General features: G+C 38.3%; 2 protein-coding genes across 6 annotated transcripts in view; one reads left to right on the top strand and one right to left on the bottom strand.

The window, feature by feature from the left end:
- SLC25A40 (solute carrier family 25 member 40) overlaps nt 1-15,937 on the top strand; it is a 47,032-nt gene that overhangs the window by 14,081 nt on the left and 17,014 nt on the right. For 2 of the 4 annotated variants that reach the window (XR_006104472.1, XM_042472532.1), the window contains exon 10: nt 2,183-2,263. Coding sequence is in view for 3 of the 4 variants with exons in the window: in XM_042472532.1 (XP_042328466.1) it covers nt 2,183-2,263 (81 nt within the window). In the remaining variant the exon portion in view is untranslated. Of the gene's footprint in view, nt 1-2,182; nt 2,885-15,937 lie in introns of those variants that run through there. The other 2 variants (XM_042472533.1, XM_042472531.1) reach the window with 2 other exon arrangements.
- Nucleotides 5,380-15,937, bottom strand: part of RUNDC3B (RUN domain containing 3B) — a 41,025-nt gene continuing 30,467 nt past the window's right edge. The window contains exons 9-11 of one of the 2 annotated variants that reach the window (XM_042472529.1): nt 15,272-15,418; nt 11,505-11,626; nt 5,380-7,442 (exon numbers count right to left, since the gene is read on the bottom strand). In XM_042472529.1, coding sequence (XP_042328463.1) covers nt 7,297-7,442; nt 11,505-11,626; nt 15,272-15,418 — 415 coding nt within the window. In that variant the 3' untranslated portion in view covers nt 5,380-7,296. The remainder of the gene's footprint in view (nt 7,443-11,504; nt 11,627-15,271; nt 15,419-15,937) is intronic. The other variant, XM_042472530.1, reaches the window with a different exon arrangement.

Here is a 15,937-nt window from a genome sequence, read left to right as displayed (position 1 = left end):
CAGTCTGCTACTCCATTTGATGAATCTGACCCCCCCACACACTCAGAACAACTGGGAAGAACTTGCTAGAAATTCCATCATCTAAATACACTACTACATCCCAGAGGGCCTTCTCAGTAGCAGCCCCAAAAATCTGGAACAGTCTTCCCGAGGAACTCCTCCTGATCACCCCTCTAGAAACATTCAAAAAGAGGCTAAAAGCTTTCCTCTTCTGTCAAGCCTTCCCCTCTGGAAAATGAACTAGTGTACTTTCATCCCACCAACTTCCTGGCTCGCCTTTTTGAATGATTGTTTTAGATTTGTATATTGTATTGTGTTATTGGTTTTATCTATTTTATAATGTGTTTGTAACTGATTTTAAATTTTGTGTACACCGCTTTGATCTTTTGGAAAAGCGGTATAAAAATAAAATTTATTATTATTATTATTTTAAAAAGGTGGGGGGAAAGATTCCACAAATAAAGTCAGACACAGACTAAACCTACACTTACCTCATTCTGAAGCTTTTGCAAATATATATCCTGCCCCAATACTGTCTTTGTTTTTATGTATTTGATGCCACTGTTCTATCAGTCTCAGTATTGATGACCAGGAACAGTATCACCATATTAAGCTCAGTACTACTACAAACTCATAGTATAATACAACTCATAGTATGGACAATATCCACCTTGCAGCATCTCTCTCTGCAAGAGACTGAGGAAATGCTTACCTTGGATTTACTTTTGCATCATTCTCCATCTATGCACTATGACTGTTCCTCTCCAACCAGTTTGCCTTCCTCCTTCTATAGATCACCTTGCTATCTCTCATATTTTCTGATCCAAGAAAGGTCTCCATATCATTGTGTGCATCCCACATCCTTGTGCTAGTTCTTTTTTTGCATCAAGACTTGCAGTACATGAGGACTCGCCTTATACATCTGTCTCCTAACATGAAAGACAGCACACCACTGGCACAATCCTCTTCATTCTTATCTTTCATACTCACCTTCTTATCATGATTGGTATCACAACTGTGAACCATATATCTTCTGTTCTTTACATGGCTCCCGTTGTCGGGACCGTGCTAGGTACCAATGGTCTTCTAAGGCCCGGAACAGATGGGCACAAAAGAGCGACTTGAGTACGCTCTGTCCAGAAGTGGGTTATGGAGGCAGGGGCTGACCAGCACTGCCAGGAGTTGGATTATCACAGTTTATTTTTGTTCTGGCTTCTGACCGGTTTGGAGGCAAGTGTCAAATATTTGGCCTGCCTCCAAAGGAGCAAGAAGCTGCTTCATTTGGCCCGTCTGTTTCACCCCTAACTCACCCAACTGGATTTGTATTTCACCTCTGCCAGTGCACCAATTGCTCAACCATCTTTGCTATCTCTGCCCCCTATATCGACTATCAGTTTGTCCATAATCTCCACTGAGGTTTGTCATTGATCCCAGTTACGATTGCAGTCTCTTCCAATTGGAATAGGAATGTTGTTATTTCCATAAACTAAGTTAGGAGATTGCTATTATCCCTATTTAGAGTATTTTAATTGTGAGAATGCAGATCTCTAGAATGTAATCCTGTGTACACTCACTTGGGAGTATGCCTGCAGAACACTTCATGAACTGTTACTGAAAGCATGTAAAAATCCTAAAGAATACAGATGGGTTCTATAAATTAGATACTGAATCTTTTGGGGAATACGTTCTTGCTGGTCAGGATTGTATAACTAAGGAATCTCAATTTGTTTTGTGGCAGTGTGACCTCAGCAGTCAAATCATCCCCCCATTTATAATGTACATTATCAGATTAGGAACCATAACAAATCCATCTTTAGTACATTATTCACACCAAAATTTAAACATATACAATCAGCCCTCCCCATAGGCGGGCTTGCCTTCCATGGCTTTGAGCTTACACAGAAGGCAATCCCCGGCAGAAATAATGGGGTGCATACCTGCACTGCGCATGGCGCTGCAAGCACATGCCCCATTTTCTACACTCTTTTTCCCATACACAGGGGGTGGTGGTGGTCCAGAATGGGTCCCCTGGGTATGGGGGGTGGACTCTGTGTGTGTGTGTGTGTGTGTGTGTGTGTGTGTAATCTTCCTTACTACTCATCAATTTACATCAGTTACACACTTTGAACCAGTTTTCTTGTAGTACGATGTACTTGGACAGGTTTATTTTGTCTTTCTGTAGGTATTATTCCAAGGCTGACCAAAATCGCACCTGCCTGCGCTATAATGATCAGTACATATGAATATGGAAAATCTTTCTTTCGTAAGTTAAATAAAAACAAAGACATGAAGAACCATTAATGCTGTTTCTGTAGACTGAAAGTGGTAGTGGTGATTAGAGGGACATAGCTTGGTCCATAAAAGCATTGCATCTTAAAGTACAGCTCATAAGTCCTGTGCGTATCATCCAACTTTCAGTCAGTTCTTGTAAGCGTTAAGATTTCACCCATTTCTGCAGCCCCAAAAGTTCTGTGTTTAGGTATGCAGAATGAACAGAAAGTACTAGAGAAAAACTGGAAAATTTATCTCCCTTTTTGTAGCCATTCAGTGTTATTAATAGCCACACACCATTGAGAGTATTGCAGCACGGCTTCCATGTAAACCGGAAGCCGCGTATGGCGCGCCCATGTATGGAGTGGGCGTACTGTACTATACATAGAAACAGTGTAACTCAGCTGCATTTAGCATATCCACTTCTACTTTAAAGAAATATCCATATCGAATACATACATTACCTGTAACTGTACATGTGCTTTTATTAGGGCCTGCTTGGTGATTCTTGGCAAAGGAGCTTCTGACCTCACTTGATAAATCTATGTGCACAGCCATGGTTGAACATGTGTAACATTTTTTCCACATATAGAAGTTACTTGAATATTATATTATTATATGAATATTTATATTTATCAAGGTAGGACCGTGTCAGTAATAAAGCACTGCTGTTTTTATTTTAAAAAAAGTGAGTTGAGATTGAAGAACCATTTGCATTTAAATCTGTGATGAATCTGTCTGTTTACTAAAGCCAAAAGGAAATTGGATAACAGAGGGGTGGTCATGTTAAGACTGTCGAAGGGAAAAAATTAAAGCCTTATTTAGATATTTAGTGGATAATATCCCATATTTTTTGTGTAGTTTTTTGTTTTGTTTTTACTATGAGGACATGTTCTAGAAGAGTTTATTCCTGATGTTTCACCAGCAGCTATGGCTGGCATCTTCAGAGAATGCTGACCTGGGGTATATACAGTACACTGTTGGTTGAAAGGAAGTCATTTACATGTTAATCTGTGTATTGTTCTGTTGTTGAATGGCAAGGTCTACAGGGTGTCTATTTAATTAGTGACCCATTGTCTGCTGGGAAACCCCCCTCACCCTGGGTAGTTTTCATTTACATCTGCTGTGTCTTGATTTAGGTGTTTTTCAGGACTGGTAGCCAAACTTTACTTTAAGGATTTCTTTCCTGTTGAAGTTGTCCAGGTGTTTGTGGATTTCAATGGCTTCCCTTTGCATTCTGACCTGATAGTTGGCATGGACCAGAATTTCAGTGTTTTCAAACAGCATTTTATGCCCAGGATGGTTTATAATGTGTTCTGCTACTGCTGGTTTTTCTGGCTGACCCAGTCTGCAGTGTCTTTCATGTTTCTTGATTCATGTTTGAACACTGTGTTTGGTGATCCCTATGTAGACTTGTCCGCAGCTGCACAGTATGAGGTTGGGTTTCCTCACCAGTTTTCCTATTCTGTCTGTGACTCCTTTGATGTATGGTAAAAATACCTTCCCTTTGGGTGATAATTTGTCTTCCTCTCAGCCAACAATATATATACCCCACTCTCTTCCATGCCAGCATTCTCTAAAGATGCCAGCCACAGCTGCTGGTGAAACATCAAGAATACTCTTCTAGAACATGGCCTCATAGCCCAAAAAACCCACAAAAAACTATGGACGCTGGCCGTGAAAGCCTTCGACTACATCTAATGAAATGGGCCATTGTCTCAAAAAGCTGATGGCATAATAAAATACTCTTTTAAGGTACCACAGGAAGCTCAAGTGCTGTTACATATTAGGCCAATAGCAGTGTGTCAGTATGATTGGGTTAATTTCTGCCTAGCAGCAGTTTTCTCATTATTTTAATAGCAGCTCTTTAATTCCAATGTGTAGATACATCACAGCCAGCAGAACTATAATCTGAACATGTCGGTCATTCTGTCCTTATGTTTTCTAGTTTAGCCAACAAGTAATAATTTTTCTGCCAGTAAACCACTTTCAGTGGTTACAGCAGTGAAGAAAAGTGGATGGATGATTCTTACCCTTTCCTTTCTGCTACTATAGTACTTGAAGCTGCAAAGCCAATGCAAGGATATCTGTTATCGAAGAGTTACCTGTCCATGTTATTTACATTTCACCACCTTTTCTCTTTAAAATGATGGTTCCCAACCTTCTTTTATGCCCCATGCCCCTAAGAATTTTTTAATGCCCACAACACCAACAAAAATATCACATTTGAAGATGAAGAAATCTAATTTCTAATTCTTAAACAACAAATTGAACTACATACAGTACTGTGGGTGAACAAACTGTACTTTAAAAATTAAGCTTTTAACTCAGTGCATATGAGTGATGACTTGTCACTCAAGGACACAAGCCACTTTTTCTCACACCCCCTGAAATTCCATTTCACAATCCCTGGGGGTGTAGGCACCCCAGGTTGGGAGGACCCCCCCCCTTTAAATTATAGCTCAGGGATGGCATATGGCCGTCTAGATGGTGGACTATAAACAGACCTGGTCAGGTCAGACTTGTAACATGCTTATGGGAGTTTCTACCCAACAGCTAGAGAGCTACTTGATCAACATCTCTATTCAAATGTAGCCACTTTGTTTCAGTTAAGGATGAGGAATAAGTGTACATTTATTGACCTTCATCCCTTGTCTCCTTCTCTTTTTCTTCATCCATTGATTCTCTCACTGTTAAGGTTTAAATTAAGGATGAAAATTTTGTAGCTCTCTAAATATTGGTGGATTTGAACTCCCATAATCCCTCAGCATTGCTCATACTGGTTAGGACTGATGGGAGTAGCAACCTCTAGAAGCCACAAGTTGTTAGCCTTGGTTTAGAATAAAAATTTCAGGCCACAGGCAACTCTACAGAACTATGTATCTCCCTGTACATGGATGAAAAAAGTTTAGAATGACTAATGATAAGATGAAGGAAACTACAGTACTCTTTAAAAGAGCAAATTATCCTGAACATTGAATTACTGCTGGTATGAAACCATACAACTATTCTAGCAGACATCTAATGCAAAACACTTGAGTGCCTCTTGGTTTAATAAATGCAAACAGGTAATGTACTTGCCATCAGTAAAAAGTACAACTACAGCAGTAATGTTACAAAATGTTTTAATGCACATGCAATATTTGATATAGCAGGGCAATAAATTTGCACAATTTGCCTTTTGAATTCTCAAAGTTTAGCCAGATTTCAAAATGACAGCAAACTTTTTCATGCACAAGTATCCAATCACCTGGTTTCACACACACACACACACACGCACACACATTTTAGAGTTTACAAATGTTCTCCAAAAGACTTTCATCCCAGCTTTGCCAACCCATCAATAATAAAGCAATCATTTTGGCCCAAGAAAGTTTTCACATGAGCCTGCTAATGTTCCTGTATACACTTCTGGAAACCTAGCTGCACAAATTAGTTTTATTTCATGTTTTTTAATGTTTTTATTTTTTTACTTATTTACTATTAAATTACTTATATCAGGCAGCCAGCTTATACATTCTGGCAGAGCAAGAGTGCTGTCTTGTTTCAAAATTCAATGCAGCATATATATATATAATGGTAAATTTATCAACATGGTTTGTTTCTTGCTCATCCAAATCAAATTTTATAACATGTCTTACAAGAGGCACATCTCCGCATGGAAAAATGATATGTGATTAAACTGACCAATCTGAAAGGTAGGTGTATTTTTAGATTCCCACATGTTGCTGCACACTAGTAAACAAAGTATAAAACTTCTTTGGCACAATAAAGTATTTCCTCAGAGTCATCTGTTCAAGAGTCCCTGTGTGTATCAACGCTTCTACACAAACTTACCAGTGGTTACTACAAATAACCATTTACAGTAATGCTAGGAAGCTAGTAGTCTGAGATGATTGCACTTCAAAAATTAAACTGCAGAACTTGTAAAATAGCTTACTGTAACCTGACTAATTGCACATGATTTTTTTCCCTACAAAGCAAATAGAACAAATAGGTCTGAACAAAAAAACCGCAAAATGTTTTAACAAAAACGTATACACAAAAGGCCATTGTAATGTTTTCTATTCAGAGATATGTACTTCTCATACAAGAACCTATATATATCGAATGTCTTTTCTCAGGAAACAACTCAAACCTTTAAATTAAGCTCTACCTTGAGCTCAGTAATATGGAAGCCATCTCTGAATTTCTCCCTTTTGAAAACTGCAAGTTAGTTCACTATAGCCCAGTGCAGGTCTGTATAGAACCCCATAACTGCATTCAGTTGAACACAGTTACAGAGCTTCAGTGACACAACCTGGCCTTATCAGATAACTATGTAATACAATTTCAGAGTCCTATATACAGTACAACTTCACACTTACAACATGAAGGTCTGTGAAGCTGTTGAGAGCACAATGACCTTTGAAGGCTAGGCTTATATGTTCACTCATATCCCTGCCACCAGTTCATGAAAATGCCTGCATAGAGCTTATGCATCAAAATGCTGAATACGTGTACGATGCTGATGAAAGTAGACAATAATTCAGAAACCTGAACAAATTAAAACTGTGCTCTACAGTATAATGGAAAATATGACCATTCTAAGTAGTTAATTTTGAATTCATCATAATAGTACAATATTTGGCTTTTTACAATAAATTCAAAAATTTGTTTACTTACCTACCCATTTTCAAGTTATCCTTGACAAGATTAGCCTATCTAAAAAAGTACAGTAAAGTACTTTGGATATCAATGAGTCTTGCACAAAAGACAAATTCCAGAACTTAATCCCTTCTGCCTTTGCATATGGGGATTCTTAACCTTAACTGTACATTCAACAAGAGACTAGATATTGTTAAGTAGTCAACAAATGCATACCTAAGAATGTCCTTTTTCAAGACAATTGTAAAAAAAAGAAGAAGAAAAAGACAGGTAGCATTCTTGTTAAAGCAGGTTGACTTTCTATGAGCCTTGACAATTGATAAACCCAGGCATGCCAACTGAGTTCAAAAACAAATGGTCTTCTCTGCACAGATCTGCTCAAGAAGGAGTTAGTCCAGGACTTGTCATCTCTGTCGTGGGGCTTGCAAGATATTCACTTGATTTCAAACTTGTTAGAGATTTGTAGCTTGCTACTGAAGTTAAAGAGCCACAGAGGCCAAGTAACGAAGGAGTATCTTCTTTTCCTATTTAAAAAAACATTAAATTATAGCAGAATTTAATCCTAATAATAGGTCCATCAAGTGTGTCAAGTAAATGGGCATTAAACAGTAACATCACCTGGTTCTTCTCACATCCTGACCCTTTAGCTGAGCTACTCCTATCTCAAGCCACTGTGATTGATGCTGATGTGTAGGAATATGTTTACCCTTGCTTTCATCAGTGACTAGTTCAGCAGTAACTCAGCTGAAGAACTGGGGAGTAGGTTTCTCCACCATCTTCAGTAGATGCAGTAGTTGCTTTGTGTTACAGAGCTTATTCCTTCAATTTGCAAACTCAAGCCATACATTAATGTTTTGGACACTGTAGAATAAACATGAAAGAATGTACAAACACCTTATTATACATTGTTGACACATACAGATTAGAAGGAGAGGAATTAGTACAAAGTAAGTAAGAACAGGCAGCTTACCTGTGAGTCTTCAAGTGGATATCTGAATTCACACACAGCCTCGCATAAGAACAGTGCACAGGTGAGTAGTTTTTTGGTGGAAGCCATAGCACTAACCCTCAGGATGAATGTTTGAGCATACCATACTCATGTATAACAGTTTGAATGAGCACACCAGCTAAGAATGAAGATTAAGTGGTGACATTCTTGTGGAATGAGAACTCATAGTCTGGTAGGATGATGAGATAGTAAACTGCAATACTGAATCTGTCCCTCAGAATGCACCAGTCCCAGAAATTGATAGTGAAATCAAGTAATGTCTGTGAGTTGTTGTCTCCCTACTTGTTTAAATAAAAGACCATTGTGTTGTCTGTTGTGACCTTACATTTTGTGATGAGAGAGTCAATGGCTCTGAACACCATAAGTAATTCAAGAAAATTGATGTGATGCCTCTTCTCTTGAGAAGACCAAGACCCCTTGATAGATAGGGTTCCCATCTGGGTTCCCTAGCTAAGGATGTATTCATCCGTCAATACAGTTTTCTTGAATTTTAGAATGGAGAACGAAAAAAACTAGGAATAGATTCTACAGAGATGTCCTTCAGAGTAGGGACCAATGAACCCCAGTCCGAGGAAACAGACAGGAGAGGTCTGAAGGGATCACTTTCAAAGCTGGGGGAAAGAGGTTGTTACCATTGCCCAAGCCAACAATCCTAGAAGAACCTTAATGTTCTTTCTCCATGTAGCCACAGATGCAGGCAAAATGTCAGGAATAAATTTTTCCAGAACATGGCCACAAAGCCTGAAAAACCCACAAAAATCATCTGAAAGTTACTTGCTCTTCTTAGAGACTCTAGATGGAGCCTGGTCAGATCCGTATGGCACCAAAGGCCTTATGTGGGGCCTGGTTGTATCAAAAGTTGATCAAAACTCCTTGACAAGAGAGCAGAGTTTTATCAGTACCAACACGATCCATTGGTATGATGGAAGATGGAGCTGATTATACTAAATCATTTGAGGCAAGGCCTGTAGAGGCTGTTAAAAGAGGCCTGTTTTTGGATGGCAAGATTGGTAGTATTGATAGAAGACTCCCAAAGGAGGACTGTAAGATGTTAAACCCTATTCTCACAGGGCTGGTGATAAAATACTTTACAGTGGAAGCACTTATCCATATTCTGGGCTTCCACCAAGCAAAGGAAGCACTTAGAATGGCCATCCATCTGGGGGTTTTTACCACAGGAGACATACCTCTTGAAGAATACCATAGATGCCATAAAACGGGGGAAATTGAGAAACAATGCTGCAGAAAAATAGGTAATGCAGTGAAGGGTCCTATGCAGTGGCCATGATGGGACACAAAAGAAAACTGAGGGGTTTGAGCAGGAACCATACTGAGCATGTATGGCATGGAAGGGGAATAAGCCTTCATCTGAAGAGATTTAGCTCTACAAGTTTCAAAGATGGTCTACACAGGCTCAGATAATCTCTTTATGTGTGAGTCAGAGACCACAAAGGGGCATCACGCTGGAGAGAAGAAAGATGGGCAGCATAGGGGAAATGCAGCACAGAATCAGTAAAGAGTTAGTACAGGGATACCTTGTTAATCTAAATGAATTCAAGCTTCCAGGACCTGAGGAACTACATCCAACTTAGAATGCAGTGTATGGTTCCAATTCATTGTATTTCAGAAAGGATATTATAGAACTAAAGAAGAAAAGAAATAGTCAAGGAGGATTATGATGGGTTTCATATAAGGAAATGTCATATATGGGGATTTTTAGTTTAGAAAAAAGATAAGGAATAAGACAAGATGTTGGACTACATAGGTCTTTACATCTATTAATTTCATAGAATATGAAGGTATAATAATTTCTGTCAGCAGCCAGAAGTTCTGGGGAAGGGGAAAAACCTCTCCCTTACAACAAACAATAGTTTCTGGTATACTATAAAATGGCAGGAAGGTGCAGCACAATTCAGATGTATGTAGATGTTATCTAATCATCACTGCTAAAACTGAAATTGCTAGGAAGCAAAAGACAACATATTGTTTTTAATCCCTTGGAAAACGAGAATTTAGAAATGCTATGCATGACAACAATGGCACATTGATTAAATTTAGAGTAAGTCAAGACTTGGGTGGGAGACTGCCAATGAATACCTGGAGCTGTAGGGTACCTTTCAGAGGAAGGAACTGGCAAAACCACCTAATCCTTGCCTAATAAAAACCTATACAATTCATGGGATTGCCATCAACAGGCAGTTGAAGATATATATAGTGTCCTGCATTTTCATATGTGGCCGTTAGATGGAGGAGTTTCAAAACCTAGTGTAGATCTGGCACTGTATCAGTTCAACATCAACACATTGCTTTGAGCTTTTACATTATAGCCACTAGACATAAGGATGCTAGAGAGCCCCATGTGACTCCCAGGATCAAGGCTACACATTTCCAAGCAGCTTACTTGAAGGAAGCACTATAATACTATACAGAGTGTTCCCAGTTGTCAATCATATGAACATTATTGAATAAGGGAATCTATAGGGACAGCCTTATTATGTAGGAGATCAGGACACCCTGGGAAAACCTTTGAAAAACAGGATGTGAATACATAAAGTAAATCTATGCCACATGATGCCACTAGTGTCAACAGCAAATAAGAAAGTCAACCAGCTCAGTTAAAACCTGAAAATACTTGAGAACAGACACTGTACTGTAAGACGAATGAGTGAGTTCTGACTTAAACCTAGAACTGAAGAACCAAAGAACCAAGGAATGGAGTTTTAAAACAAGCTAAAGAACCAAACAAGATGGTGCCGCGCAGAGCATTGATGTGAAGGAGGGATTTGGCAACTGAGACAAGGAAAGGCTGAGGAATGTGGAAGCTGAAGCTGGGTGCTGTTCAGGTGTGTTGAACTATGACTGGGAAAGTGCTTTTTCTCCTGAGTCGCAATGAAGAGGAACTGACAGGACAATGGACTACTTCGAACAGAATGACCTGCTTTTGAACAGCATGGACTGAACAGCCTGTCTCCTCCTGAAAAGAAGAAGTTGAGTAATGGGCTGCGATACTGCAAGACTTCAACAACCAAAAGCCAGAGAGAAGAAAAGTATAAAGACCCTCGGCTTTCATCCCCATTTTGTTGGCATCAACCGCACGGCTACAGTGTCATCCCCAGCCTTCGAGAACAACTGATCAATGTTTGGCGGAAGGAAAGTGTGTGTGAGTATTGTATGAATGTGTGAGTGAATGAAAGAGCTCTTGATAATCAATGTTTGCATTACTTTTGTGATTTAATAAATGTTACATGCATAGTGTTTAAAACCAAATTTGGTGTCTCACGGTCTGTGTCAGCCCTGCTCTGAATAAGTCCACACAAAGAGAAATTTTCATTACACGCTCTCAGGTTAAACAGGTTGCCCTTACAAACTTGGGCATAACAGTACCGCATAAAGCACTGGCTGAGAAATCTATAATGCTAGATGGTACTGGCAACCTCTTTACTATTCATGTTGGGAGATTTAGAATTACTACAGGTTTCAAGTTTGAGGCAGCACAACTGTACAGCCTTATGCATATCCAGAAACTAATTATTATGAAGCAGTAAATATCAAACAATTTTTATGCTGGCTACTTTACCTTCACTAAGTGAATTTAGTCCATCCTGCTTTCCATCTTCATCTTGTGAATGGCTTGGATCCAGAGAAGTTTGCGATAAGCTTACATCAGCTGAGAGCTGGTCTGGACTGTGGAAATTCTTTCTGCAAAATCAATGACGACCAGTTTCCTTAATTACCTTCCAACTGCCACATGATACAAGTTATTATTATATCAGTTGTTGTTTCCCCTATTTTATAAAGATAACTTTCTCAAACAAATGTATCACACAATAAATATAAAGCTGGATATAAAGGACTAAATCTAGATTTAATCAGAAATATTCCAGGGAGTAGTTTTTGGATCCAGTATATGAAGTTTAAGAAAACTGCACACAGGAACAACAGGTGTGAATACAAACGTTCTATTACTTAGAAGATATGCTGGTAAAATGTCACAATTAAGACTCAAGGATACAATCTCAGAGGGTGTTATGCTTGGGACACAGGGAAAGAGTTAAGCAATTGTACCCCACTCATATTCAAGTTTTAGGACTTGCATTTTTTCCCATGTGCCTGACAACCAAGCTAAAAGGCCCATTTCTGGATTCTCCTACCATCTGAAATTCAGCTAGTGACAGGGAAAGGGCCTTTCAGTAGTAGCTCCATTTCTGATGTCTTTCTGGTGCCTGAATAATAACCTTTTTTCAAATTTTGCCATGCTTTAAACTTTCTGTTCTGTTTAGTTCTTCATTATATATTGTGTTAATGCTGTTTTGATAGGCTAGCTGTTTAAGACCTACTGCATTTCTAATATTTTTTTATCACATTTCTAATATTTATTTGCAAACTGTCCTAAATGTTTGTAGCTCAGCGTGTAAATTCTAACAACAAATGAGCGTATGTTACTGGTGAGAACTTCTGAGGTTTTTCAGGTTCATATTTGAATGTCATTATACCCTGCAGAAATTAAGGAACTTGTGGTGTTACCGAAGGCATACAAAACTAAACAAAAACTAATATATTTGTGAAATATTCAAGAACATCGACAAGCTTACACTGGATTCTGAGAAGTATGTGATTCTACAGTAGCACAAAAGAGAGACGCAAAAACTTTACAATAAAATCTCTTTAAAAAGAGTTTCTAGCTGGAAGATGTATTTGCAGTTTGCCAGTATTGTCTCTTAGAAGAAAAGTCTAAAGGTCTCCAAGAACAAGTGGGAACAACTGCTTACACTCCTGCATATTCTAGTCAGAAGCTAAAGTTACTGAATAAGGTTTATGGTATAGAAAGTCAGTGCCTTAAGGTACTTCCCCAATAATTCTGAATACCCAAGCTATACAAGAATAATAAAAAAAACTTCATTATTATTATTAATTAACCTTTATTTATGAAGCACTGTAAATTTACACAGCGCTGTACTTCAGAATAATTCCCTCCCTCAAAGAGTTTAAATTTAGCAGATTTGTATTGTTCATAGTCAGAAATAAACAATAAATAGGTGTAGAGTACACAATCTAAATATAGGATTAAAAAACCAATCAAATAGTTGATCCCAAGTCATTCATAATTTCACAGGTTATTAGAGGTTAATGTAAAACAATTCTAAGTTTTTCCTATGCACACTACATTTTACTAAACTGGTTTTAACAGTTTTCTCAGTACTTTATCCTTTTGCCAACAGCCCTCAACATTCAGTCCTGTAACCTTCAGCTTCTCACTTCTTTATCACCCTCATATAATTCTTACAGATGCACTAATAGTAAGCCTCTGACTAGAATCTGGTTTCTTTTCTCCTTCTCCATCTTGGCACCCCAAGCAGAGTGTTGGTATGCATACAGCTATGCCAGTGCAGATCTCTGGACAGTTCCTTTCCTTGTTTTCTACTGTCTCCTTGCCTGTCAAACCATTCCTCTTCTTTCCATCAAGGTCATCCTTGAAAGAGAAAGCCCCAAGTCATCTCAGATCTTGCTGCAGCATAGTATCCCTTACTTTGCCAGTATTTTGACAGTGGCTCTACATATTAAAGTGTCCACATGGCTCCAACCTCAACTACACCCACATAAGAACAAGATTACCAATTCAAATGTTATTCCTGAAAATATACTGCTAAGAGAGAGGGAGAGAAAGTGGGGGGGGGTGAGAAATCTTGAATAAAAGAATAACTGGGAGAACTGCCTAACAAGAGAGATATCTGAAAATCTGTCAAGAAAGAATGGAGGTGAAGGAACATAAATATATTCTGTAAGGAATCACAATTTTATGATTGTTGATACCTGTTTCCAGTTTGGGTTTTGCAAGCCATAAAAATCAGCACTATAGGGAGACTGAGAGAGAGTGTACACGCACACACAGAGAGACACAAACATGGCATCATCTGGCAAAACAGTGGTAGGCAGTAGTGGTTTGAATGGCAGTTTCTGAATAAGTATGTGTGTTGCTCTCCAAATAGCTCATGCAAATGATATTACGGTAAGTGCCTTTATCAGTTGCAAACATTAATCTAAGACCAATAAAGAACAGATATTTCTCTAAATCACTAAGATCCTTACTCATCCTGTAAAGTTACAGATCAAACATTCATCTTGATAATAAACAGATTCACAGTAAAAACTCACATAACTAAGTGCAGATAGTGAGATCATAGGAATATGCATTTGCAATTCAGAAGCAATGCTGTTTCCTGTGGAAAGGTACATTCACCAAAGTGACTTTACCGTTAAATGTATTTTGATTCAGGAGTGTGGTACTATATAAATTCACCCTTGCTGAAACTATTTTAAAGTATTTCCATTGACAGCTGAAGATTCCTTTATATGAATGCCTCTCATTCCAAAATTCCAAATTACAGCTCAGATTGTCATATGTAAACGTAAGTATAATGCAGAATACTAGGTCCCTTTGTAAAATTGTTCTCAGCAGTATCTTGCCAAACTGGAAGCAATACAGGCAGTTCCTTTCTAAAATGAAAAATAATGCAAATTTAATCTGACGAAGGCTAGTGAAGACCATACCGGGCCATGGTATCAAGATTGTCTTGTGTAGGACACTTCACCCTCTCTACATTTATTCAGCAATGTACATCTGGCTAATGCCAGCATTTATTAAGAGTATGAGAAATCTTCATTAAAGAACACTAAAGTTCTGCATGATCTTAACTATGTTGGGAGCAGTCAGACATAAAGCCATAATAGCAGGCTGGGAGAGCAGAATTAATAGATGAGAACTAAGGAAGCAAGGTATCCCACAGCTCAAGTCCCAAACCATGGTTCATTGCTATACCCTACAAAAGCCTCAAATGTATACTCAGACACCCATGTATATTAACTGGGCTTTGCTGAAAATCCCATAAAAACCTCTTTGCCTAATAATGTATTCTGTGTATAGATATATGCAAAAATATTCTTACTGCTTTACTAGATATCTGATTTTCATTCTGTTTTACCTTCACATGTTTTTGATATAACCTGAATTTAACAGTTCAAGTATCAAGTAAAATGGATAGTAAGACCTATCTTGTAGGATTATTTTAAGATTCACTAGAAATATACGAAAAGGTTTTGCAGATGGAGGATGTAGAACACTTTGCACAAATTGTATACAGTGCTGTGCATTGTAGTTGTGTATGTATTTTAAGATAAGGATGCTAGTAAATATTTAGTATAAGTACTTCCAAAATGCTTTAATGTTTTACTCATCTTCAAGTTTTCCCCCAAGCCCTTAACACATAATATTCCATATGACAAGATGCAGGGGGGAAAGTGAGATTTCTGGGATCTTAGGAGCACTGCATAAACATTTCAACTTACTCATCCCATTGTTTATTTTGTTTTCGATAAAGTAGCGTATCCAAGGCAACAGCATTAACATCCAGAGCTCCTGGGGAAGGCCACTGATTGGTGAGATGGGTAGTTAATTCTTGTCTTGATCTTAAATCATTATTCTTTAGCACAGTTCTGTGAACACACAGTGAATTTTATGCTGTTAGAAGTAATGTCTTTAATCACAGGAAGAAAATAGGCTTGTATTTGGAAGGTCCACCTGCTGTCATTCTGTTCTTAAGACACTTTCCCCCAGGAGAGACTACCCAGAATTTTAGTTCTAACTAATAAAAACAACAAGAACAACTAAAAACCACATGGAACTACACTATGGGGAACTAATAAAATGATCTCACATAGTTCAGCAAAGGCAAATCACGTAGAAACAAAAGCAAGAAATCAAATACTTCTTCTAAGATGGCTAATGCTATGTTTGACTATCAGCTAGCACTGTACGTTCTCAGTGACTATTTCATGTTGCTATAGAACTAGAGGAGTATTCCTGTTTTACAAAGGAGAAAATCAAGGTACTAAGTTCTTGAACAATTTCATCTTCCTATACTGGCAGTCTGTAGGAGAGCCCAAAACAAAGCCCCAGTTCTTCAGATTTCTTTCAACCCTAAGAGCGCTCAGTAGCTGCACTGTAACTGAAGT

The sequence above is a fragment of the Sceloporus undulatus genome, chromosome 6 (genome assembly GCF_019175285.1).
Source record: "Sceloporus undulatus isolate JIND9_A2432 ecotype Alabama chromosome 6, SceUnd_v1.1, whole genome shotgun sequence".
NCBI classification, from domain to species: Eukaryota; Metazoa; Chordata; class Lepidosauria; order Squamata; family Phrynosomatidae; genus Sceloporus; species Sceloporus undulatus.
The sequence above is the reverse complement of the archived record's forward strand: the minus strand, read 5'-3'. Positions and strand labels throughout refer to the sequence as shown.